The sequence below is a fragment of the Oryx dammah genome, unplaced genomic scaffold, assembly GCF_014754425.2.
Source record: "Oryx dammah isolate SB20612 unplaced genomic scaffold, SCBI_Odam_1.1 HiC_scaffold_6, whole genome shotgun sequence".
Taxonomy (NCBI): domain Eukaryota; kingdom Metazoa; phylum Chordata; class Mammalia; order Artiodactyla; family Bovidae; genus Oryx; species Oryx dammah.
The window spans coordinates 5025229-5051030 of record NW_024070190.1 but is presented as its reverse complement, the minus strand read 5'-3'; the positions used below and the strand labels follow the sequence as shown (position 1 = coordinate 5051030).

Here is a 25802-nt window from a genome sequence, read left to right as displayed (position 1 = left end):
TAAAATAAAATATTGTTAAATTTTAGAAAACTTAAGGGCATTAATCTCAACTTTTCACTTGTTGCTTGAATATCTGTTCTAACTTTTTTGACAGATAATCATTGTTTCTTCATTTAACATTTTATTTATGGGAATCTCACTAATTTTCCAAACATTCATTCATTCAACAAATATTCACTGGGCATCAAGATACTGGAGATAACATGGTGAATCAGAGAGAAATACACACATCCTGTCTTCTTAGAGTTCATCATCTGATGGAAAGGGCAAACTTTGAACAAAGGATTACCCAAAAGATGCTGACAAGTTTAATGGTAGAGGAGCAATTAGGAGTACATGGCATAGGTTGCATAGCACTGAGTTTTAAGGAAGTCCTTGACTGTTGAATGATGAGTTGACCGTGCAAAAATAGTAATAGCTAAGTATTTACTGGGTGCTTATTTTATTTAATCTTAGAACAAGGAGATGAATGAGGCGATGAGTATAAAAAAGGAGTCAGGTTTCTCTGAGGCTTCTGACTTGGGCATCTGAGTTGACAGCAGTACCATATGCTAAGGTGGGGAGCATCAGAATCAATGCAGGCCTAGAGTGAAGAGGCAAGATGGCAAATTAAATTTTCTACATGTTCGTTAAAGAAGCCTGTGAGACATCTAAGTGGAAATGCCCAGTGTGTGGTAAGAGTCATTTCTGACATTCTGTATCTCATGGAAGGCTTATAAATATAGCTTTGTTATTTGTCAGCATTAGAAGGAAACTGAAGCCATAGTAGTACATAATCTTGCTTAGACAGAAAAGGAAGCATGAGAAGAACAGTCAGCATAGGACCAAGCTTTTAAAGACATGAATGCTTAAGAGATGGCTAGAACAAAAGGACTTCTCCCTGGAAAAATAGGAGAGAATCTTAAGTGTGAGCATACATAGGAACTGTTGAAATGTGTGGTCAACAAGGTCTTACTCTGCTGAGGGACTGAACATAAGGATTGAAGATTCCCCAGGATTTATTCCATGGACATCGTGTGACCATGATGAGAATAATTGTAGAGAACTTTGAGGGAACATTGATGGTCCAAGTGTGTATTGTGGGGAAGTAGAGATTTCCATGTGAGTAGATGTGGCGTAAGTCTCTTTATTGAGAAGACTGAGAAGGGGGCGAAAGATACAAGGTGATAAACATCTAGATGTAATTATAAGATTGAAGGGGGATTCTTTTTGCCTGTTTGCCTTTTTTTTAAACTTTTTAGAAAAATAGATGTTAGCATGCTTCTGTTCTGGTGGGAAGGATCAAAAAGAATAGACAGGGAATAATTTGTGAAATAAGGCTTTGAACAGGTAGGAGCATGGTGACAGTACAGCTTAGAGAGCATAAGGGAAAAGTCATGGCTTCCCACTCATAGTCAGTAATACATTTACCAGTATATTTATGGAGACATAAAAGCAGATACCTTTAAAGAAAATCATCATGAAATTATACTTATATTATGAGCAGTATATAGTCTGATATTTTCTATTCTATTTAAATAAAAAGATCTCGAAGATCATGACTCTCTCAGTAGATTTCATGTCTGGTTAATAGTTTGAAAGCCATAGTGTGTGAAACATGAAAACAGTCTAAATGTCCATCATCAGATTAAAGGATAAAAAGATGAATTCCATATATATATGTCTGTGTATGTGTGTATATGTGTATACAATAGAATACTACTCAGCCATAGAAAGAATGAAATAATGTCATTTGTAGCAACATGGATAGAATTAGAGATTATCATACTAAGTAAGCCAGAAAGAGAAACGCAAATACTGTATGATATTGCTTATATATGGAATCTAAAATATGACACAGGGAACTTATCTATAACACAGAAACAGATTCACAGACATAGCAAACAGACTTGTGGTTTTCAGGAAAGTAGAAGGATGGATTGGGAGTTTGGGATAGTTGTATTAAGTCACTTGAGTCATGTCTAGCTCTTTGCGACCCTGTGGACTGTAGCCCGCCAGGCTCCTCTGTCCATGGGATGCTCCAGGCAAGGATACTGGAGCGGGCTGCCATGGCCTTCTCTAGGGGATCTTCCCCACCCAGGGATCGAATCCTTGTCTCTTATGTCTGCTGCACTGGCAGGCAAGTTCTTTACCATTAGCACCACCTGGGGAGCCATGTATGTATAACTGAATCACTTTGCTATACACCAGAAACTAGCACAACATTGTAAGTCAGCTATCCTTCAATAACGTAGATTTTTTAAAAACACTTGATTAAAAGATGAAAGAGGAAAGATATTTCCTTCTATGGAAATTGGTACTGAGTATTGACTAGAAACTGAGATGGAACCCCCAGAGACAGTGTACAAAGCCTCATTGATGTCAGTTTTTATGAGTTTGGGCAGTACCAGTCTTCCTGGTTGTGTGGCTTTTCCCTGGCAGTTCCCAGAACCAAATGCAGAGTCAGAGAAGGCAAGAAGTTAGATTCATCAAGGATGGCAATTTTTACCAGACTGTTGCTGAAGGACAGAGGATCATAGGGGTTTTTTCTGTCATTATGAGAGTGGCTGAGGCATTGGGTCTTGGATTCTGAGTAAGACAAATAAGGAAATGAGACAAGAGGGGGCTGCTAAGTAAGGGGATTGTAAAGTAGTCCGTGGATTATTTTCCTTTCAGCTGAAGAAGCAATGAGCAAGAGGTCTGGAAAGGGAAAGGCTCCTGTTTTGAGACTAGGAGATTCCTGATACTTCAAATTCTTCCTTGTGACGGGAGAAGAGTCAGCCCCACACTTGTCCGGGTTGCATCCTACAGTTAAATCTAATCTCTTTTGAGAAATGATCAAATATTTGTTGATGCTCACTTTTCTTCAAGATTTTCCCATCAAAATTAATCTCTTTCCATTTATTGTTTAATGTATCCCAGGAATGCCAGCTTTCATCACGTCTTCATTCTTCTCTCAATCAGTTATCAAGATGTGTGCCCCTAGAAATTATTTGAACACACTGTGCTGGCTATGGAGTTGACCTGTGGAGAGCACAGTGGGACTTTATCCTGGCTTATTCTGCCCTGGGATTCTATACATTTACAAGAAATTGCAAGAACTCACTAGTTTTTTGACAGCCAGGTTGCATTTTTTCTCTCATTGTGAGCTTGCCTTTTCACCTCAATTCCAGGTCATTTATGAATTTCTTTTGAGGTTCATCATACATGTCTCTATTTTGGCAGTTGGAGCTGAACCATTGTCCAAGGCCAAAATAGTTTTAAAGTTCAGTTCTTTCATCCAGTGTTAAGTACCTCTTTACATTTATGTTACCCACAGACTTGGTAAGTGTGCTATCCCAGTGTCTCCCTAAGTTGCTAGTTTTGGTGATTCACATCAAACTATTGAGTTAGTAGTTTCAGGAGGCTGCCTTTCTTCACTTTGATAGCCAGCATCCCAGGAGTCTGAAAATTTCTCTTGGACATCATGGTTTCTCAGAATTTACTAGTGGTCATTTTACATTCATGTATGATGATTTTTGACTTGAATTTGACACTTGAACTCTATGCAAAGGACTTATGTCATCCTGTCTTTTCTTCAGTATTGTAGGACTTTATGATGGCAGCATTCACATCTTAAATGGTTTTTCTAAAATTTCAGTTTTCATTTTTTTTTTTAATTGAAGCCCAGAATTGGGTTAACCAGAACTCTGGATCCATGATACACTCCCATTATTGACTCCTTTTTTTTTAACCCTTCTCTGCCCCTCAGCACTGCATGGTATGTGAGATCTTAGTTCCCTGAATAGGGGTTGAACCCACGCCCCCTGCATTGGAAACACTAGAATACCAGGGAAGTTCCCATTATTGGTAGTTACTTAGTAATTTCTAATAATGTAGTAACTACCCATAAACTCCCTACTCACAAGAAAAGCTAAGACCTTGATAATTACCTACCTTAATTAAAATGGTTCTCTCTTTAACCCGTACCCTGCCTCCCCATATGAGGCAATCATCATCTTATATCCCTTCTTCAGGATAACCTTGCTTTCCTTTGAGGGCTTCCATGGAGACCCAGACAGTAAAGAATTTACCTGCAATGGGGGAGATCCAGGTATGATCCTTGGGTTGGGAAGATTGCCTGGAAAGGAAATGACTACCCATTCCAGTATTCTTGCCTGGAGAATTCCATGGATAGAGGAGCTTTACATAGTTTACATTAGTTACATGAATTTAGTACTCTATATATATGTGTGTGCCTTGTCAGTCACTCAGTCATGTCCAACTCTTTGAGACCCTATGGACTGTAGCCCACCAGGCTGCTCTGTCCATGGGATTCTCCAGGCAAGAACACTGGAGTGAGTAGACATTTCCTCCTCCAGAGGATCTTCTCAACCCAGGGACTGAACCCACATCTCCTGTGTCTCTGGCATTGGCAAGTAGATTCTTTATCCTTGAGCCACCTGAGAAAGCCCTATTACATATAAACATGCTTTTTATATATATGTGTGTTTATAAATATAAATATATATATATATAATTATGTATTTTTAAAGATTTTAGTTGTTTTAACTTTGAAAAGGGCATGATGTGTACCACAGCTTTCTTATCCATTCATCTGCTGATGGACAACTAGGTTGCTTCCATGTTGATGTGTGGCAAAACCAATACAATATTGTAAAGTAAAAAAAATAATAATAATAATAAATTAAAAAAAGAAAACAAAAGGGCATGATGCTATGTGTAAAGTTTTGGTACTTAATAGTTTTGCTGTTGTTTTCCAAGATACATCTATACTCTTGTGTGTACTGGAGACATTTGATTTGACTTATATTCCCTTGTGCAACTACACCATAGCTTATCCATTTACCTTTTTGTTTGTAACCTTTTCTGTTGAATCTCTTTTTTTTGCTGATGTGAAAATGGGCTTGAAATGCCTATTCTTATTCACGTCCAAAAGCCATGGGTCATAGGATGTATGAATGTTAAATTTGAGATGCCCAACCATTTTCCAAAGTTACTGCCCCAAATTACATTCCTCCTTGCTACATTTCAGAGAGATTCTGGTGATACATATCTTCTCCAATATTTAATATTTTATGTTTTACTAATTTTTATCAACCAGGTGGATGTGGTATGACATTTCATTGGGGTAAAAATCACTTCTCTTTGGGGGTTAAGTCTGAAGCAATGAGTTAATGAGTTAATGAGCAATGAGGGTTAAGCTGATGAGTAGTTTTGCACTTTCTCTTATTATTACTACAGTTTCTGCACTAAGTCATAACTTAGTATTCCTTGTTCTCTTTCCTTTGGCTGTATGTTTAAAATTCATTTTAAATCTTTGTATTCTTCAAGCCACACTTTATTTTAAACCTTGGGTTAATGTGCGTGGTTTTTTTTTTAATCTTCCCAACACCCTCTTTCTATCATATATATCTCTTCTTGTGATCATCTTAGAAAATTTCCAGTTCATCCATGTTGGTTTGCTGTTGCCCTTTCGTTTTCTCACTGTGATCACTCATGCTTGATTCTCAGAATATCTCTTTACATCCCAGCGTTCCTTCTAAACTGTCAAGCCGTTCTGTCCAAATGGAATGGTTTTACCAATTTAAACAAGATAACCATGTAGAAGTATCTAGAATAATACCATCATAAAGTAAACACTCTTTTGCGTTTCTGGCTAACAAAAACTCTTTCTCTTCTTGCTCTTACTAATTTATTGAAAGGTACACATTAAGTTGTACCCAGTGTTTCATTCTTCATTGATTAAAATTATAAAATGCAAGGGTTACTTTGTTATGAAATTTCTCTCTTCTCCCTCATCCAAATCCATCCAAAATGGATTTCAGTTTGAAATTCAACCTGAAAATTTCTTTTTGCATCCTCTGTCTTCTGAGGAGTGACATAATCAGCAAGGCAAGTAAAAAGATATGAAATGTACTTGATTTGCAGAATGAAATTTCCAGCAGATGGTGGTGGTGAGAAGTACCCCATGTAAACTTTATGCTTATGAATTCTCATTGCTAGTTTTGAGTTTTGCTCTAGATATCTGAATGGTCTGAAGAAGTATCCTCTATTTTGGTTCTAATTTTTTTCTTCAAATTTTCTGTGTCATGCTTCTGGCCCATTATGTATGGATTTTATTCACTTTTTTTCCTTTCTGGCATACAGTATCACTCTTCTTTGCCTAGAAATGATCAGTTTGATCCAGAAAATTGAGTCCTGTATTTTAGGACCATCTAATACAACCTACTGTTTATCTAGCATTATCATATTACATGGATGTAATTTGCTGTTGAAAAACTTATCTCCTATGCCTATAAATCTTTCAGTTTCTCTTAAGTACATTAAAAAGTGCTAGACATCTGCTATAGTTTTCTTGTGGCCCCAGCATGTCCCATGCCAATCAGTACAAGTTTAGCTAATGGATTTGTTGAATTCTGTAGTTCAAGCTTAATATATATATTTTTTATTACAAATTTTAACCTTTTTAGAAGCAAATCTCACTATATTTTCTTAAGAAAAAAAAAAAGATTGTTTTGAAATACCTGTCAGATAAGAGTCCCAAATTCCTGTGTATAAGAGCAAACACATCTTTTACTAAATGCCAACTTCTCTAAATGTATTCTTCAACTCAAACCTTGTTCATACCCATTGTTTCTGAAGGTAATGAAATACATCTAGGAGATGACGTGTTTGAGAGAGGTACAACTTTATATCCTAAGAGACATTTTGTATTCATATTCTCATTTGCTTAAATAGTATTCATGTTTGTTCAGTTCAGTTGCTCAGTTGTGTCTGACTCTTTGTGACCCCATGGACTGCAGCATGCCGGGCCTCCCTGTCCATCACCAACTCCCGGAGTTTACTCAAACTCATGTCCATTGAGTCGGTGATGCCATCCAACCATCTCATCCTCTGTCGTCCCCTTCTCCTCCCACCTTCTATCTTTCCCAGCATCAGGGTCTTTTCTAATGAGTAAGTTCTTCACATCTGGTGTTCAAAACTTCACATCAAAGTATTAGAGTTTCAGCCTCAGCCTCAGTCCTTCCAATGAACACCCAGGACTGGTCTCCTTTAGGATGAACTGGTTGGATCTCCTTGCAGTCCAAGGGACTCTCAAGAGTCTTCTTCAACACCACAGTTCAAAAGCATCAATTCTTCGGTGCTCAGCTTTCTTTAAAGTCCAACTCTCACATCCATACATGACTACTGGAAAAACCATTGCTTTGAGTAGACAGACCTTTGTTGGTGAAGTAATGTCTCTGCTTTTTAATATGCTGTCTACGTTGGTCATAACTTTTCTTCCAAGGAGCAAGTGTTTTCTAATTTCATGGCTGCAGTCACTATCTACAGTGATTTTTGGAGCCCCAAAAAAGAAAGTCTGTCACTGTTTCAAAACACTGTTTCCCCATCTATTTGCCATGAAGTGATGGGACCTGATGCCATGATCTTAGTTTTCTGAATGTTGAGTTTTAGCCAACTTCTTCACTCTCCTCTTTCACTTTTATCAAGAGGCTCTTTAGTTCCTCTTCACTTTCTGCCATAAGGGTGGTGTCATCTGCATATCTGAGGTTCAGGTTGTGCTTCATCCAGTCCAGCATTTCTCATGATGTATTCTGCATAGACGTTAAATAAGCAGGGTGACAATATACAGCCTTGACGTACTCTTTTTCCTATTTGGAACCAGTCTGTGGTTCCATGTCCAGTTCTAACTGTTGCTTCCTGACCTGCATACAGATTTCTCAAGAGGCAGGTCAGGTGGTCTGGTATTCCTACCCACAGAGTCAAAGACTTTGGCATAGTCAATAAAGCAGAGGTAAATGTTTTTTTCTGGAACTCTTTTGCTTTTTTGGTGATCCAACCTGTTGGCAATTTGATCTCTGGTTCCTCTGCCTTTTCTAAATCCAGCATGAACATCTGGAAGTTCACTGTTCAGGTACTGTTTGAAGCCTGGCTTGGAGAATTTTGAGCATTACTTTGCTAGCATGTGAGATGAGTGTAGTTGTGTAGTTTGAGCCTTATTTGGCATTGCCTTTCTTTGGAATTAGAATGAAAACTGACCTTTTGCAGTCCTGTGGCCACTGCTGAGTTTTCCAAATTTGCTGGCATATTAGGTGTAGCACTTTCACAGCATCATCTTTTAGGATTTGAAATAGTTCAACTGGAATTCCATCACCTCCCCTAGCTTTGTTCATAGTGATGCTTCCTAAGGCTCATTTGTCTTCTTCGCATTCCAGGATGTCTGGCTCTAGGTGAGTGATCACACCATCATGATTATCTAGGCCGTGAAGATCTTTTTTATATAGTTCTTCTGTGTATTCTTGTAACGTCTTATTAATAGCTTCTGCTTCTGTTAGGTGCATACCATGTCTGTCCTTTATTGTGCCCATCTTTGGGCTTCCCTGGTGGCTCAGAGGTTAAAGCGTCTGCCCGCAATGCGGGAGACCTGGGTTCGATCCCTGTGTCGGGAAGATCCCCTGGAGAAGGAAATGGCAACACACTTCAGTATTCTTGCCTGGAGAAACCCATGGATGGAGGAGCTTAGTGGGCTACAGTCCACGGGGTCTGCAAAGAGTCACTGAGCGACTTCACTTTCACTTTCACTTTGCATGAAAAGTTCCCAAATATCTCTAATTGTCTTAAAGAGATCTCTGGTCCTTCCCATTCTATTGTTTTCCTCTATTTCTTTGCACTGATCACTGAGGAAAGCTTTCTTATCTCTCCTTGCTATTCTTTGGAACTCTGCATTCAAATGCATATATCTGTCCTTTTTCCCTTTGCCTTTAGCTTCTCTTCTCTTCATAGCTATTTGTAAGTCCTTCTCAGACAACTATTTTACTTTTTGCATTTCTTTTTCTTGGGGGTGGTCTTGATCACTGCCTCCTGTAGTGTTAGGAACTTCTGTCCGTATGTTAAATCATGTGATCCTGTTAGGAACCTTGTTACATTTTTTATTATTTCCACTTTAAATATGAGAAAACAGAGACTCAGAAAGGTTAAGGAATTTGCCCTAGACTTCTGAATTGGGCACTCTGCATCCTCAGGGCATGTTCCTAACCACCGCACAGCTCTTCTTCCTTAGTAACCAGAACTCTCAGCTGTGGGAATGAATTAAGAATATATGCACAGCTCCTTTACTATTTATGGAAAAATAAAATAATTCAATGGTCAGTTTTATAATTTTTCTGTAAATGAAGGATGTTGCTAGCAGTTGGAATTTTACTTTCCTCCTATAGACCAAATATAACAAACCATGAATTTATTAAAAATAATAGATTAGAAGATTCACTTTAATTAATAGACACTGCTTTCTGTTAATTTTAATTCATAGCTATTAAATATGTTTGTATTAACACATTGTAATGGAAGCATAAAAGAGGAGAAAACAGTGATCTTTTCTAAGGTTTGTAACTTGATTTCAGCAAGGAAAATGCATGAATAAGTAGTATGTACAGTATGATACAGACCTCATAAATATCTCTATGATATATATAAAATTGGTAATTTAGTATTTGCACAGTATAGTTTTCTTTTAGTTCACAAATTCATTGATCGTCATGTAAGCTTCTTACGTATAATGAATATATTCAAATAATATTGATAAAGTAGCCAAGTGATTTATTATTCTGTGCTAATTCATTTATATTTTCTGTCTCAGCATATTCTTATCCTGTTGACCTTTTCTCAATTTTTTTTTACATGTATCAGAGTTGTCATGATGAGGAAGATGACGATGGGGAAGAGGAAGTGAAGAGTTTTGAAGTAAGATGGATCTTTCACTATTTGTCTTTTATCTATGTTGAAACATTGTTTCATAGCTTATAACTGACATTTATGTTTCTTGCTTCATGGCTTATTGCAGCTTATTGTTTCAAGGAACTGCATGTCAGAAGCTGGATGGACAAATTTGAGTCCTAACATTTGCTGAAGTTAAGGCCAAGGAACGTAGACTAGTTAAAGAATAAAGCCCATATGTTCAGGATGAGTGTTCCTGAGAGCCCTTGGAGATGAGGTTGCTTCACATTGTTCTCATCTCGGTGAAGGATGAGGTCTGAAATTTCCAGCAGACATGGGAGAAAAATATTTATGGAAGAGCAACCCAACATCAAGTTTCTAATTAAAGCCTTGGTTTGAATTTTTTTCTGAATCAATGAAGTCCGAAAGATTTGGCCTCTTTCGACTTCTGCCCAATTAGGTCACTCATTCCCTGTACATATGTAAATGGTGGCACACCGTTTGCTTGCATGAGGCAGGATTGCATATTCCTAGAATTATGTTCTATTATATGATTATTCCCTCAACCTTCTCAGCTTTTAAATTTCCTTATAATTTGAAATATTGCTCAATATTCTTTAGCCAAAAGAAAGCAAATATTATTTCCCCCCTTGGCTTAGGCTGCACTTTTTTTTTAATATATATATCAGAAAGACTAGCTGTTGCTAACTACCTCTATCCTTATTTATTTTTTTAATTTTCAAAAAGAAATTAAATGAAATAGATTAGACCTTTTTTTTTTCCTGCTTTTAATTTACATGTCTGCTTTGAGCTGAAAGTTTGGAAATACATTAGTAGCCAGCTGTAAGTCTTTAATTAAAGTGGACCCACAAAAAACATGTAGGTGAGGAGTAGATACTGAGTAGGACCCCTTTCTGGAATAACTCGAAGAGAGCGTCCCTGTGGCGTTGTGTCCCTGAAGTCATTGTGTAAAACAAAAATGCCGGAACAGGCTAATTTGAGAATAACCCATGACTATTGCTGGCTGAGAAAAAATGCCTTAAGATTCATTTCCTGGATAACACTATAATCTTTTCTAATGTATGTGTGTTCTAGTCTCAATAAGATAAGAAACAGCTAAGTTAGAATGAGCTGTGAGCGGCAAGTCATACTATTTTTCTGAAGTGCACACCATATATACTCTATCGCTTGTCTTCCGAGCAATTGTTTATTGCTATTTTGCTTCTTGTCCTCATCCTTCCTTAAGGTCACAGGATCCCAACGCAGCAAGGTAAAACTATATATATGTGTGTATTTGTCTGGGTCTGAGTTTCAGTTTCTTGTGACATTTACCTTTGTTAGACCCAACATCTTGGATTCTTTTGTTTAAACAAAAAAAAATAGATCTTACAATCTTTGTACCAAGTTTGTAGCTCCCGTGCAATTGGTCTCTTCAGTATCCCTTGCTTGACATAAGTTTATTCTTCTTGCAATTTAAATGACTCATAATTTGACATTTTATCATCCATGTTGCATTTGAACTAAGTACTGTGCTGAGATGAAAAAGTCTACCCTTTAGGTGATTAAATTTTAGCTGATGACTTTTCATTGTAACATTTCATGCCTTATCCCTCTTGAGAGTTTTTATACTGGTCTCATTTCTAGAAAAGAGATATGATATATGGTATTGCTGGTGGAATTAGAAATAATCTTCTTTTCCTTTGTGCTAGAAATACCTTCAACTGGTAATTAGAGAGGATATTCCATGATTTCAGTGTTGATTTAGTATTTCCTTATAGGGAAGAGCTAGATGACCTTTTCTATCTCTGAATATTCTGAAGAGCTAAGTGTGTGGAAAGTTTGCTAAGAGAAAATATTTTAGAATCACACAAATTTGCCTTTCATTTGAACTCTGTTAAGCTTACATTTTATTTTCATGAGACTGTTTGGTCAGAAAATCGGTCATGCTGCTGCTGCTGCTAAGTCGCATCGGTTGTGTCCAACTCTGTGTGACCCCATAGACGGCAGCCCAACAGGCTCCTCTGTGCCTGGGGATTCTCCAGGCAAGAACACTGGAGTGGGTTGCCATTTCCTTCTCCAATGCATGAAAGTGAAAAGTGAAAGTGAAGTCGCTTAGTCTTGTCCGACTCTTAGCGACCCCATGGACTGTAGCCTACCAGGCACCTCTGTCCTTGAGATTCTCCAGGCAAGAGTACTGGAGTGGGTTGCCATTGCCTTCTCCGAAAATCAGTCATAAACATCCCCAAAATAAAATGCCTATAATGACTTTAGTTAAAAAAAAGAAAAAAAAAACTTTTCTGAGTGTAGAGTATCCTTTTTTGCCTTCTATTTTATAAAGTGAACTATTGCTGTTAAAGTGAATTTAAAATGTCATAAAGAATCTACTTTTAAGAAACAAATTATAATGTTTTTTACTCACATATTTGGAGAAATATATTTTTATTATATCTTTTTAAAATTTGACTTCATGCAGATGCTACTAGAATTAGCTCCAATCAGATGGATATAATTTAATGGCATATAATATGCATAAAATTTATAAATTATAATTATCAGTAGGTATAATGAATATAATCCTGATTTGGTGGATTTTTATAGTTTTATCACTGATGAGCTCAGATAGAATTCCTGTGACTTGTTGAGGGTTGGAAAATATGAAGGGACCTCCTAACATTCTCCAAAGATTTGACTTCATTAGACACCATTGCAGTTCATGCCGCAGAGTATATATTGACATCCATGGAATGGGGGTGTATAAGGAAGGCTGGGATAAGAAAGTGTTGCTGGTTAAGAAAACCATTTTACTCTGAAGAGGAATGTAGTTTCAGGAAGAACTAAAGGCAAATACAGTTTGGTAAATAGGATCAAATTTGCTGACATTAGAAAGGTTCCCTATTCAGAAAAAAAAAAAAAAAGTATGGAAATAACTAGTAGTGGAATCTTAGCATTTAGCGTGTAGGATTCAAGTCATACTGAGAACAAGAAATCAGGAGACTGTGGAGCCCCACCTGGGAGGATGGGCTACATGCCATGGATTTAGGATGTTGGGAGAGAAGCTGACATAATGGTGAAACCTGGTAATTAATCCCCCCAGAGGAGCTAGAGGCCACCAGATATGACTGTCCCAGTAGAAGAGAGGATTTTAAAGTTACTAATGGTTGCCCTTTATTCATATACATAACACAATAGACAAGATTTGGAAATTTTCACTTCTTAACCAGTGCTTTACTCATTCTTCATGTAATTTTGTACTGTAATCATTTATGCCTAATATGTGTAACAATCTATTTGTAAAATATATACTATGTAAGTAAACAACCTGAACTCTTCCCAAGTTGAAAAAAGAGAACCAGGGTTTTCAGAGAGTTGACAGAGTCGACAACCTTTGAAGATAATTTTGTCTGAAATTGACTCTCTGATACCAATAACACGACTGAAAAAATTTGGCCAGACAACTGAATTACTACTTTCTCTTTATAAATTTAGTAACGTACTAGACTTTTTACATTGAGATGTCTGGTTGGCTAACATCATTTAGCCATAGTCTGATAGTGGAATTTTTCATCTAAGTTATAATGAATTTGACAGGTCATTTGGTAGTTTCAGTAATTCTTTAAACAAATTATATTAAATAAATTTGGGAATAACATAGTGTGTGTGATTATTGAATTTTATCCCAATAACTGGCTGATTATTAATATTTGTTGTACTTTCTACTTAAATTCTCTGTCTATAAAGATACTGAGAAGAAGAAAGAAGTAGATTAAAAAGGTAGCATTAGAAGGAAAATTTCCATGAAGAATAAAGTAAACTAAATAAAGCTCAAGAAACATGGGAAAACAAGGAGTAGAGGCTAAAGTGCCTGGTATTAGCCAGCCCTTTTCTTCTGAGCTCTGTGTGTTTTACTGATGAGATCCTGTTAAAACTTGCCTGATTTAAGTTGATAATTTAATTCCCAGCTTACTCTGTAATATATGTATATTTACCTACAACTACTTATTAAAAATTATATTGCATAATTAGTAGTTATATATTTCTTTGACTTCAGGCTACTTTAATATTAAAACTATAAAAAGGGATAGTTAAATCTTATAAAGAAGCCAGTATTAACTGAAAGGAAAGAAATGTTTTAGCAATGACCCAGAGTGTTAATTACTACAGTCCAGTGCTTTTCTGGCCTTTGAATTTTTCATAAGCAAAACACATAATAATAAGAAATAAATTATAATGTTTCAAGTCAAGTAACTTTTCTGAGCATGACAGGTTTTTCTCACCTAGAACAACAAAAGCCGACCACATTTTTAAATTAAGATTTTTCAAAACATACAGAAACATTGTTCCAATGCTTACTTCTCCTAGTACCATTCTTTCAAATCTGAGGGTGCAGCGTTCAGTGATAATTCAATGAAAGCATTTCTGTGGAATGTTAAGTGCTATAATATAGATTTATTACTTATGGAAAACCCTAAATTAATGACAGCGAAGCTTAAGTAATCTAGAGGAATGGACCATTAACTCGCTTTCTAGGCCATCTTTCTCAAGTACAATATTAAGCAAGTTGCATCATCCTTTGGCAAATGCCCAGTTTCTACTTCACAGATGAATTCTCTGGTAAGTCCCCGAGGTCCTATTATTCTGTACTATTGATTAAGGAGAATTCCTTGTGTCTTCAGTGCCAAATATGGCTGTGGCAGAGTTGATATTCTATAATAAAAATTTAGATTAATCTGTGTTTCTCCCTGATGGGCCTCAGACATAACTAAAGCGACATCATACCCGCCCAATACTTAGAGCAATACCCAGCTCACATTCCAAAGAATGTTTGATTACATGTGGAGGAATCAATTTAGGTCTAAAATGTCTTAAGGATTGATGTTTTATAGCTAAACACCATGATAAAAACATTTATTTTTTTGGTAATGAATTGACTATAAGATGTTCCCTTTCCAATAGCTACTCATAATTTGATCTCTGAAGGGCTTATTTACTTCTGTTTATAAGAGCACAGTAATTTAAATTATAATAACTTCATGAATCTTAACCAAAGAGAAGCACTAAATATTTAAAAATTGAGATACATCTGTGGTTGTAAAACATGGAAATAATTATCTCTTTTATTAAGAAAATTTATATTTCTTTAGTTTCTTCCTCAGAAGCTCTGTGGTATCAACATATGGACTCTAGAGTGTTGAGTTGCTGTCATACTGTTGAATGATTGAAGGGGAAGGGGGAAGGACTTTTCATGGCCAGTGTTCTCTAATACTCATGCTTATTGTTGCAATCTGCCAACTCCATTTTTATATACTGAAATTGTTGATCTCAAGTAACACCCTCCCATCTTAGCCCAGGTTCTGTAGAAAACAGAGCAAAGAGGTTATTTGCTAGCACTTTGTTGGAGTTGTTACAATCTTAGGGAAGTAAGAGTGAGGAAAGAGAGAACCAGATACTTGGAGGCAGAGAGAACACAGTAATGCATTCTTGAGCTGACTAGCTAACCACAGCAAACCAGCAGAATAGCTTTTTGCCTGGTTGTGTTAGATGGCCCTGAAGAAGCCATATGGATCATGGAATGGTACTTCCTGGGGAAAGGGGGACACTTCTGGTCACTGGGTGTTAATTTGTTCATATATCTGCTGATATTAATCAGCTCTTCCAGAAGGCAGACCCCTGGGGAAACCAGAACCAACTTGGGTTCAGCCTCTTGAATGTCCAGGCACTGCTGTCTCTCCATTTCCATCAGGATGTGATCTCCTTAGACAGTGGTCACGGTGCTAAGAGTTCGCTTTCACAACCAAATAACCGGTACAAACTGTCTCTAGGGCCACTGTCCTTCAGAAGCAAGACAAGTTGCTAAGACTTAGAGAGAAGGGGGTTTAGGGTAGGCTAGAGTACTGGTCCTGATACAAGGAAAATTCCCCAAAAGTACAGTCCTCTATATTGTATATAGTAATTTATACACAAAAATGTGTAGCCCTAAATAGCATATGATATGTAGACAACACATATTTAAACATTTAATTGTGCATCTAATTGTGCATTTGATATGCACAATAATTTGACTTCATGTGCTGTTGTTTTTAAAAATAATCCCAGTTGAGATTGATATGTGTACACCACTATATTTAAAATAGATAACCAACGAGGACCTACTATACAGCACAGGGAACTCTGCTCAATATTCTGTAATAACCTAAATGAAAAAAAAAATTTTAAAACAATAGGTAATGTATAACTGAATCACTTTGGTGTATACCTGAAACTAACACAACATCATTAATCAACTATGCTCTAATATCAAATAAGAATAAAATAATAATAATAGTAATCTCAGTTGAAGCTTATGCTTGACCACATTATGTACAGGAAATGAGATACAGCGGAATCATTAAGAACATAGACACTTGAGTGGACCACCTGTGTTTGAATCCCAGCTCCACCTTATGGATATGTAATCTTAAGTCTCAATTTGCCTATCTATAAAATGGAGCTAATTAGGTCTCTATTTCATAGGACTGTGACGAGGATTAAATTAATTTATATACATATATATGTATCAGTTCAGTTCAGTTCAGTCACTCGGTCGTGTCCGACTCTTTACGACCCCGTGAATCGCAGCACGCCAGGCCTCCCTGTCCATCACCAACTCCCGGAGTTCACTCAGACTCACATCCATCGAGTCAGTGATGCCATCCAGCCATCTCATCCTGGGTCGTCCCCTTCTCCTCCTGCCCCTAATCCCTCCCAGCATCAGAGTCATATATATTCCACTCAGAATATTGCATATCACATAGCAAGCTCTAAGTATTTGCTATTATCGTTATATTTAATCAATTTCCCTTCTTTACTAAAATCAAGTCAGAGAAGTCCATAGAGGAAATTTTTCAGCATAGTGAGCACAGAACCTCACAAGGTAGGAGATCTGGGTTCTCATCTGGGTGCTAACCAGATGACCTTCAGTAGGTCATATTTAATTGCCCTGTACCTCAGCATTTTCATCTTTGGACTGAAAGCTTTGAGCTGTTTTCTCAGGGGTAATATCCACCTTTAAAACTATCTGATTTGCTGGTTTTGCAGTTCTTTTCATTTTTCAGGACAATTTCAAAACTCTTACAGATTTCTAGGTGCATAAATAACAATTAGAAGCATGCAAATTTTAATTATTTTTCTTCTGATCTTTTTTTGAAGGAATGAAAAAGAAAAACTCCATTTTTTTTTAGTGTAGGGATTTCACAATAAAAATGATTTATAGAAAATGTCTAGCTTCTGTACATATGTATCTCTATCACTTCCTCGCTTGTTATTTAAAATACCACACAATTATACATAATACAGTTAGATAAAGGAAAAAAAATGTATTGGGAGATGGAAAGCATTTAGGGGTCTTCGAAGAATATGAGTAATCCAGAAGTTCATGCCACTAATGTTGGCATGTTGCTAATTTGCTGCAGGTTGTTAGTACTACTGATTCCAAGGTTTCTAGGAATCAACATAAAACCATATAAATGTAAAAATTTGCTATATCAAAATACAGAGACAATCTTCTTGTTTCAGGAAAAAAAGGAATACCTGTAGCATCTTTCTTCCTGAGGATCTTTGTGGGAATAACAATGTGTGATATAATGAAAAAAGTCCTTGGTAATTCAGTAAATGTAATTATTTGAGAATTAATACAATAAAGTCCAGGTGTATAGGTGCCATCATGGGATAGTTTAATGTAGAATAAGCACCAGGTGTCTTGAAGCATGGAAAGTCTGTGAATCCTCAAGAGAGTCTCAAGAAGAATCCTTCTCTCAGCTAAACAGGGAACACTTAGAAGGGAATTTGAGACTGTGTCAAGAACTTAAAGTGCAACTAAGAGTTAGTCTGGGGTGGGATTAATAACCATTTGTGAAAACTTAGAATTGTAAATATTAATACTTGAACTACTAGAATCAGGAGAGCTCAAAATCCAAATAATGAATTGCTGTGATCGTTCTATGATACAATTTCTTCTAACTGCTGCTTCTCTCTAATTATTCCAACCTCTGGCACCTTCTCATCTAACCATTCCTTCCTGTGATTGGAGGTCATATTGTTGTTCAGCTGCCAAGTTGTGTCTAACTCTTTGCGACCCCGTGGACTGCAGCACGCTAGGCTTCCCTGTCCCTTACCACCTCCGCAGATTTGCCCAAGTTCATGTCCATTGAATCAGTGATGCCATACAACTATCTCATCCTCTGTCACCCTCTTCTCCTTCTGCCTTCAGTCTTTCCCAACATCAGGGTCTTTTCCAATGAGTCAGCTGTTTGCATTTATGGGAGGTCATAAATCACCTTATTGTCCTTATTCTCTCCTTTGTCAGACTATCTTAGTAGACTGCATAGGCACTTATTCTCTGTAGTCAAGACAGTATCCAGTGCTTTTAAGGCTTAAACAAACAAATAGGTAGATGAAGCCTGTTTTAAGTCAACATTGTACTCAGGACAAACTACATGCCCTCTAATGATAAATCAGCGTGACATTGCTAATTTGATAACCTCCGATTTTAGAGTTACTCATTCTTTCTTTTCATTTTGTACTTGGTTACTGGAGCTTTTTGTTGCATATTATAAATTTGTCAATAGGATCTTGAATTAGAAAATCATTTTAACTCAGCTGGGTTTATTGCTTTAGCATACTAGTGAAAGTCACTCAGTCATGTCCAACTCTTTGTGACCCGATAGACTAGACAGTCCATGGAATTCTCCAGGCCAGAATACTGGAGTGGGTAACCTTTCCCTTCTCCAGGGTATCTTCCCAACCCAGGGATGGAATACAGGCCTCCTGCATTGTAGGCAGATTCTTTACCAGCTGAGCCACCAGGGAAGCCCAAGAATACTGGAGTGGGTAGCCTATCCCTTCTCCAGCCTTATCTTCCCAACCCAGGAATCCAACCAAGGTCTTCTGCATTGCAGGCAGATTCTTTACCACCTGAGCCCAGCATTCGCTCAGTTGTGTCTGACTCTTAGTGACCTCATGGACTGCAGCACGCCAGGCTTCCCTGTCCATCACTAGCTCTCGGAGTTTACTCAGACTCATGTCCATTGAGTTGGTGATGCCATCCAACCATCTCATCCTCTGTTGTCCCCTTCTCTCACCTTCAGTCTTTCCCAGCATCAGGGTCTTTTCCAATGAGTCAGCTCTTCACATCAGGTGGCCAAAGTACTGGAGTTTCAGCTTCAACATCAGTCCTCCCAGTGAACATTCAGGACTGATTTCCTTTAGGATGGACTGGTTGGATCTCCTTGCAGTCCAAGGGACTCTCAAGAGTCTTCTCCAACACCACAGTTCAAAAGCATCAATTCTTCAGCGCTCAGCTTTCTTCACAGTCCAACTCTCACATCCATACATGACTACTGGAAAAACCATAGCTTTGAGTAGACAGAACTTTGTTGGTGAAGTAATGTCTCTGCTTTTTAATATGCCGTCTAGGTTGGTCATAACTTTTCTTCCAAGAAGCAAGCGTCTTTTTATTTCATGGCTGCAGCCACCATCTGTAGTGATTGTGGAGCCCAAAAAGATAAAGTCTGCCACTGTTTCCCCTGTTTCTCTATTTGCCATGAACTGATGGGACCAGGTGCCATGATCTTGGTTTTCTGAATGTTGAACTTTAAGCCAACTTCTTCACTCTCCTCCTTTCACTTTCGTCAAGAGCCTCTTTCGTTCTTCTTCACTTTCTGCCATAAGGGTGGTGTCATCTGCATATCTGAGGTTATTGATATTTCTCCTGGCAATCTTGATACCAGCTGTGCTTCATCCAGCCCAGCATTTCTCATGATGTACTTTGCATAGAAGTTAAATAAGCAGGGTGACAATATACAGCCTTGACATACTCCTTTTCCTATTTGGAACCAGTTTGTTGTTCCATATCTAGTTCTAACTGTTGCTTCCTAACCTGCGTACAGATTTCTCAAGAAGCAGGTCCAGTGGTCTGATATTCCCATCTCTTTCAGAATTTTCCACAGTTTATTGTGATTCACACAGCCAGAGGTTTTGTCATAGTCAATAAAGCAGCAGTAGATGTTTTTCTGGAACTCTCTTGCTTTTTCAATGATCTAACAGATGTTGGCAATTTGATCTCTGGTTCCTCTGCCTTTTCTAAAACCAGCTTGAACATCTGGAAGTTCATGGTAGTATTAATTAGTTCTAAATATGCCAAATCTAGTGAAAATGATATTCTAACAAATGTAAGTATATCTGATACAGGAAGAAGTAAAACATAAAGTCTGACTTTCAGAGCCTCCAACACATTATCTGAACTAAATTTTTCTAGTTTAGTGATTTTGTTGTTGCTGATCATATATTAGTAAATTTTTGGCATTTAAACAAAGTTTATTTTGGGTAAAGACACTTTTTTTAATTAAAGAGAACATTACAAACTTTTACCATCCTATTGAGAACAACTCTGGAAGATTATTGTACCATTCGATAGTACAGCAACAAAGAGGATGTGTAGTACAGGGAAAAAATTAAGCTGCTAAATGAATTAAAAACTACAATTTGAGAATTATTCTTTTTTTGTGTGTGTATCATTCAACTTCATAGACCATGTACTAAAAGGAAACTAAACTTTTCACATGTTACTAACTTAGTAGCTCTTCAGATGAAAGAAAATGTTAAGTTTCAGATTAATTTTGCGTACTAAATGATATCACATTATTCAGTTCCATTATTCATTTATGCATTCTTGAACATCTTTAGTGTGCAGGGAGCTACTGGCTATACAGTGTATGTGTACTGGTTTGTGTTTAATATAAAGAAGCAAGCAGTGATCCTTTTCCTCATGAAGCTTTACTTCTAGAAACCTCCATGTACATTTGGTTTTTTAAAAAGTTAAAATTTAAAAACTTGGGGAACCATCCATTGTTGAGTAAAATTACAATCTTACAAGTGTTTCCCTAGCACCGGGAGTCATCCATATATGAATATGGCTAATCCATAGTTTTGGAAGCTGGAATACAGAACAGAATTAGATGAATCTCTGGAAATGTGACTGTTATCTATCACTTTTGTTTTTTCATTAGTCTGAGTTGGCCTGTTTATGTTGTAAACCAAACTATTAGTACTATTTCACTGCCTTTCAATTTTGTCCTCTTAGTTATTTAATTAAATCTTCTGTATTTTGATGTTTTCTTCTTGAAATACTAAGTCTCAACATCACCTAGTAGATTATGACTACATTTAAGATGCAAAATAAGATGATTTAGTATTGACTTGTAACATTACTACATTATGACTTTTTTAGAGAGGGTTCATCTCCTGGAAATTTCTCTTCACTTATAATCAGCTTTCACATTCAGTTTAAGAGGAAAACATATGAAAACCTTTTCACCAGTTGCTGAAGACTTGAAAATGCAACAAAATGCAAGCCAGTAGCATGCGTAGGCTATAGAATTGTTGTCCTCAAACTGTGATGTTCCAGATGTCCATGATATCAGGAGGGTCCTTCAGAAACAGTGTGAATTTCTTTGCTGTCATCATATTTTCATCTCTGTTGTGGGGATAAACTGTTTTCTCCATCAAGAAACAAGGGACGGTATAATTTATTCTTATCTCAATATTTTTTCTCATATAAGACAAATTTCTGAAGAATCAAATGGCTTTTTTTTTCTTCAGATCTTTCTCCTTCCTTCCTTCCTTCCTCCCTCCCCTCCATCAAGTGCTAAAGACTTGAGCCACTCTTAGACAAAGTGGAGGATTATTAGCAATTTTATTACAGAATTCAGTTATATTAGAAGCAAATCATGATGTTGAATACTTCCATTCAATGACTGTGATTGTATCATAGGTCTGAGATATGATCACCCTTGACCTTGAAAGACTCATATCAATCTTATTTAGGAAACAGATGCTAATGCTTGGTTGCTTTTGGTGATCAGCACTTTTCGCCTAAGGGAAAATTCAAATTGTGGAGCTGTTCCTGTTTATTTTTTTCCCCCTTAACCTTTCTTTGTGACCTTGGAATAATTTAAAGACTGAAACTACAGGTTGAAGGTAGAGTGCGTGTATAACACCCTTAGGCAGTTCAAATGGAATTTGAAGTGAAAAGGGACAAGGAACCCTAGTTTTTAAAACTATTTTTTAAAAGTAGGGTTCCTTGGAGATAGACCTTTTAAAAGTATCTTACTTGGGAAAATGCTATAGTAAATACTTGCTGTTTTCCCCAAGTAAGATACTTTTAAAAGATCTGTCTCCAGTATGCTTAGAAAAGCTAATCTGCAGGAGATATAAAATGGAATATTTTTTCCACATAGTCCATTATTTTATTGCATGAAAACTTTCTATTTTCCCTTTTAAAGTTTTTTTTTTTTTTTTAATGTCGTGATCAAATTTCTAATGAGAAGATTAAATTATACATCCAGAGTTCAGTTCAGTTCAGTCGCTCAGTCATGTCCAACTCTTTGCGACCCCATGAGTGCAGCACTCTAGGCTTCCCTGTCCATCACCAATTCCTGGAGCTTTATATACCCAGAAGCAATCCTCAAAGGACAACAAAGTACAAAAATAAATAATATTAAAGATATTCTGAAGAGAGAGCTTCCAATTCAATCTAACAGTTCAGTTCAGTTCAGTCGCTCAGTTGTATCCGACTCTTTGCGACCCCATGAATAACAGCACGCCTTCAAATGGTGGTCGATCCCTCTTTATGAAATAGTTTTCCCACTTCTAGATCAGCATATCTTTTTTGCTCAACATTTTTTTTTTCAAATGAGTCTCATCATCTCCCCCAAAGTATTATTATTGGATTTTATATATTATGTGAGAAAAATGAGTAATCTTTGCTCAGGGAGTTAAGTTTGTAAAGGCCATTTGATACCTTGTCTTTCTTGGTGCTTGTAAGGTCTATCCATCATGAGTGATTTCAGTTACTGAAGAGGATGTTGTGACTTTAGAATCTATTGTGCAAGTGGCCCTGGCAGATCTTTGAGTTGGTCTAGCTACTTTTGGAGCACAATGGCCATTGTTTTTTGTTATTGTGTTTCCTCAAGAATATACAGCATGCTGGCATCTTCCATCTTCTTGGATGTCTTGATGACTATCTTTGTATGTTCTACTGAGTCGATAGAAGAATCACTCTTTCTAGCTCCCTTGCTTCTTTAGTTGATAAAAATTATAGTGCAGTTCCTTAAGCCAATAATTTTTTATCATTGTTTTACGGGCAAAGTCTTTCACAAAGGGAAAACTGGGAAGTAAAAGTTCCATAAATAGCTCTGGCAATGGGAGGAAAGTCAAAGATTGTTGGGTCTAAAAGGAAGAATCAAATGTTGCTCACTAATTTTATAAAACACCTGAAGAGCAGACAAAAGGGTCTTCTTTCAGTTTTTCTCAAACTGTGTTGTAATGACAGTATGATTTTGTGTGTCTGTGTGGTTTTGTTTTCGTTTTGTTTTTGACTTCACAGGAAGAGGTTTAAACATGAAGGCAAACCTTTTAGATGTTAGCATGGCTACATATAAAGCAAAGCTGCCTTTTTTTTTTCTTTTCTCTGCTTCCATTTAGGCCTATCACATAATTTAAGAAAAAATAAAATTTAATCACAGGAGCTCTTATATAGTGTGAAAAAAACCCTGATCAATTTTGTTTTCGCAGCACGATATTATCAAAGATTTAAGAGACAAATTTGCCAGCCTCGGCGAGAACTCTCTGGTAACAGCATAAATGTCTGTGTTGGTTGCTTTTGATTTAAAGGTTTCTTTTTTCATTTGTTTGAGCCCATTTCTTCCCCCCCTCCTTTTAGTTTACTTTCTTTTTCATATTCTGTAACTAGCAAGCCTTCATTTTTTAAACCTCTTCCATCTTCCAGTGTCTATTTCCCGTACTTTGGATGGAAAGTTTACGGCAGCAAAGCTGTCACTCTGGCTACTTCTGCTGCAGCTCTTCCTGCTCTTAGGTCATATATGTTTTGGCCGTTGTGTTTATGGACATGATACTAATTGACTGTTTCATGTCCCATTGACTAAGCTTCTCTACCACGCCATTTGATGGACGCGCTGTCATAGGGCTCTATGCAACTTTCATTCTGCAACTTATACTGCTTGGTTCCGTCTCAATTCTCCAGCGAACTGAATAGCTCAAGCGAATGATCCTACCAGTCTTGAACTTGTTGTGCCTTTATATTTTATTTTGATTTCCTTCTGTATATTTTCAGTGGTAGTTTAAGTAGAAAAGAATAATCTCCAGCCATTGCTCTAGCAGTACCATGCAGCATCGTTTGTTACCACCTGAGAATACAAAATATAAAGGCACATGGCTTCTTTTATTCTTTGGGGGGAACTGGGGAGATCTATTATCATACGTTCACTACTTAGTTGAAGCCTACCTTTTTATCCATATCAGCTTTCAATTTTGCTTAAACTCTAACACGTCCTCAGTTGATGTTTTTCTGTCACTCAGTGATAACTTGCAACTCAAGCCATTTGCTGAGCAGTATCAAGTTATGGCCATGACTTGGGAGATGATTAAAAACATGACAAACTGATGCACAAATGTACCATTCAGAAAGTGCAAGTTTCAATGATGAAGTATAGTACTTCAAAAGTATGATACAGGCTTTGGACTAATCCAGTCATTAAAATTAAGAAAATTCATCCTGATAAACAAGTACCAAAAGTCTATCACAAGAAATATAAAGGGAAAAAATCAAGAGCTGACTATGTTAACATCTGTTGAATAACATTGTTGGTGTTGAAATGGTCCATAATGTTGTCATAGAGCCCATACATGAAGAGATGATGAAAATATGGTTTATAGAAAGCTGCTCTGCTTAATGATAGTTGCAACATAAATGGTTGGGATTTGTGTTCAGGAAAAAGAAATGGAAAAGCAAAAGCTTCTATACCAACAAGCCAGGCTGCACGACCGCGGTGCTGCTGAGATGGTGCTGCAGACCATCAGTGCCAGCAAAGGTGAGGCTCATTACCCTACCTTGGAAGGGTTGATTCTTCAGATTTTCCTGGGAGCTCCCTTATTTGTATTATACTGATTTATTTAGTCCCTGAATTTCATGTTTATGATGAAGTCAAGTGAATTCATACAGGCCAACTCTCTTTGCCAGATCCAGTGTTAATTATTTTCAACCAGAGTCTTACTGAAAGGTCTATTTTGTCTCTGTTCAGTACGTTTTGGAAATTATATTGGGACACAATGCTAGCAAACTGATCAGGTAAATCAGGGGTGGACAAACACTTTCTGCAAGAGGCCAGGTAGTAAATATTTTCAGTTTTTCAAGCCATTGGGGTCTCAGGGGGAACTCTTCAACTCTGCCATAGTGTCTGCCATCTAGAGACAATACATAAACAGTGTGGCCTTGTTTCAATAAAACTTTATTTACAAAAATAGGTGCCAAGCTGGATGTGGCCCTCAGGACCCTTGATATAAATGTTTAGATTTTTAAAGTGAGTCATTTTTAGCAGTTCAAGTGCTATTACATTTTTCAATAGCCAGCCAATTCAAGCTGCTTTTTATTCCATTAGTAACATCTTCTTTATGAAAACTTTTTATTCTAATTTGAATGGGATGGAAAAGTAATAGTGGATATTAAATACTCCTCTCCAAATATAAGGATTGTTTCATTTCTAAGATAAGTGGAGGTGAATTACATTAAAAATAAAGCATAATATGCTAAATTATAGACAACAAGTTGGATTTTAAATTTTGTCATTATTGCTTGAATAACAAAATTATGACTAGTCATCTTAATAAAGCAATACTACAAACACATGAAGATAAAAGTGATGAAATGGAAATCATAAAAGTTGCTCAAACATACTTGAGGGAGGAAGGAGAAAATTTTAAGTGGCTTATGTTCATTTCAATATTATTTTATTACACATGAATAGTTTTAAATTTTAATAATTTTAAGTATCAGTATTTCAAAATCATTTGTTTCTACCTGTTCTTTTTTCCTGTCTTCTCATGTAATTTCAGTTCGTGGACATATTACACAGAATTTAGTAAAAACATTGATGGCAAAATATGCATTATGACTCTTTAATTTTCTTTTGGTATATAAGTCAGTCTGTCCTCCTCCACCATGACACACATTTGTAGGAAGCTGATAAGGACTTTAAAAGTGCACATTTTGAGAT

The 25802-nt window shown here is 36.8% G+C and overlaps 1 protein-coding gene across 1 annotated transcript in view; it reads left to right on the top strand.

The window, feature by feature from the left end:
* LOC120865404 (ryanodine receptor 2-like) overlaps nucleotides 1-25802 on the top strand; it is an 803227-nt gene that overhangs the window by 684669 nt on the left and 92756 nt on the right. The window contains exons 80-82 of the mRNA XM_040242681.1: nucleotides 9670-9723; nucleotides 10943-10966; nucleotides 24521-24620. Of these exons, the coding sequence (XP_040098615.1) occupies nucleotides 9670-9723; nucleotides 10943-10966; nucleotides 24521-24620 (178 nt within the window). The remainder of the gene's footprint in view (nucleotides 1-9669; nucleotides 9724-10942; nucleotides 10967-24520; nucleotides 24621-25802) is intronic.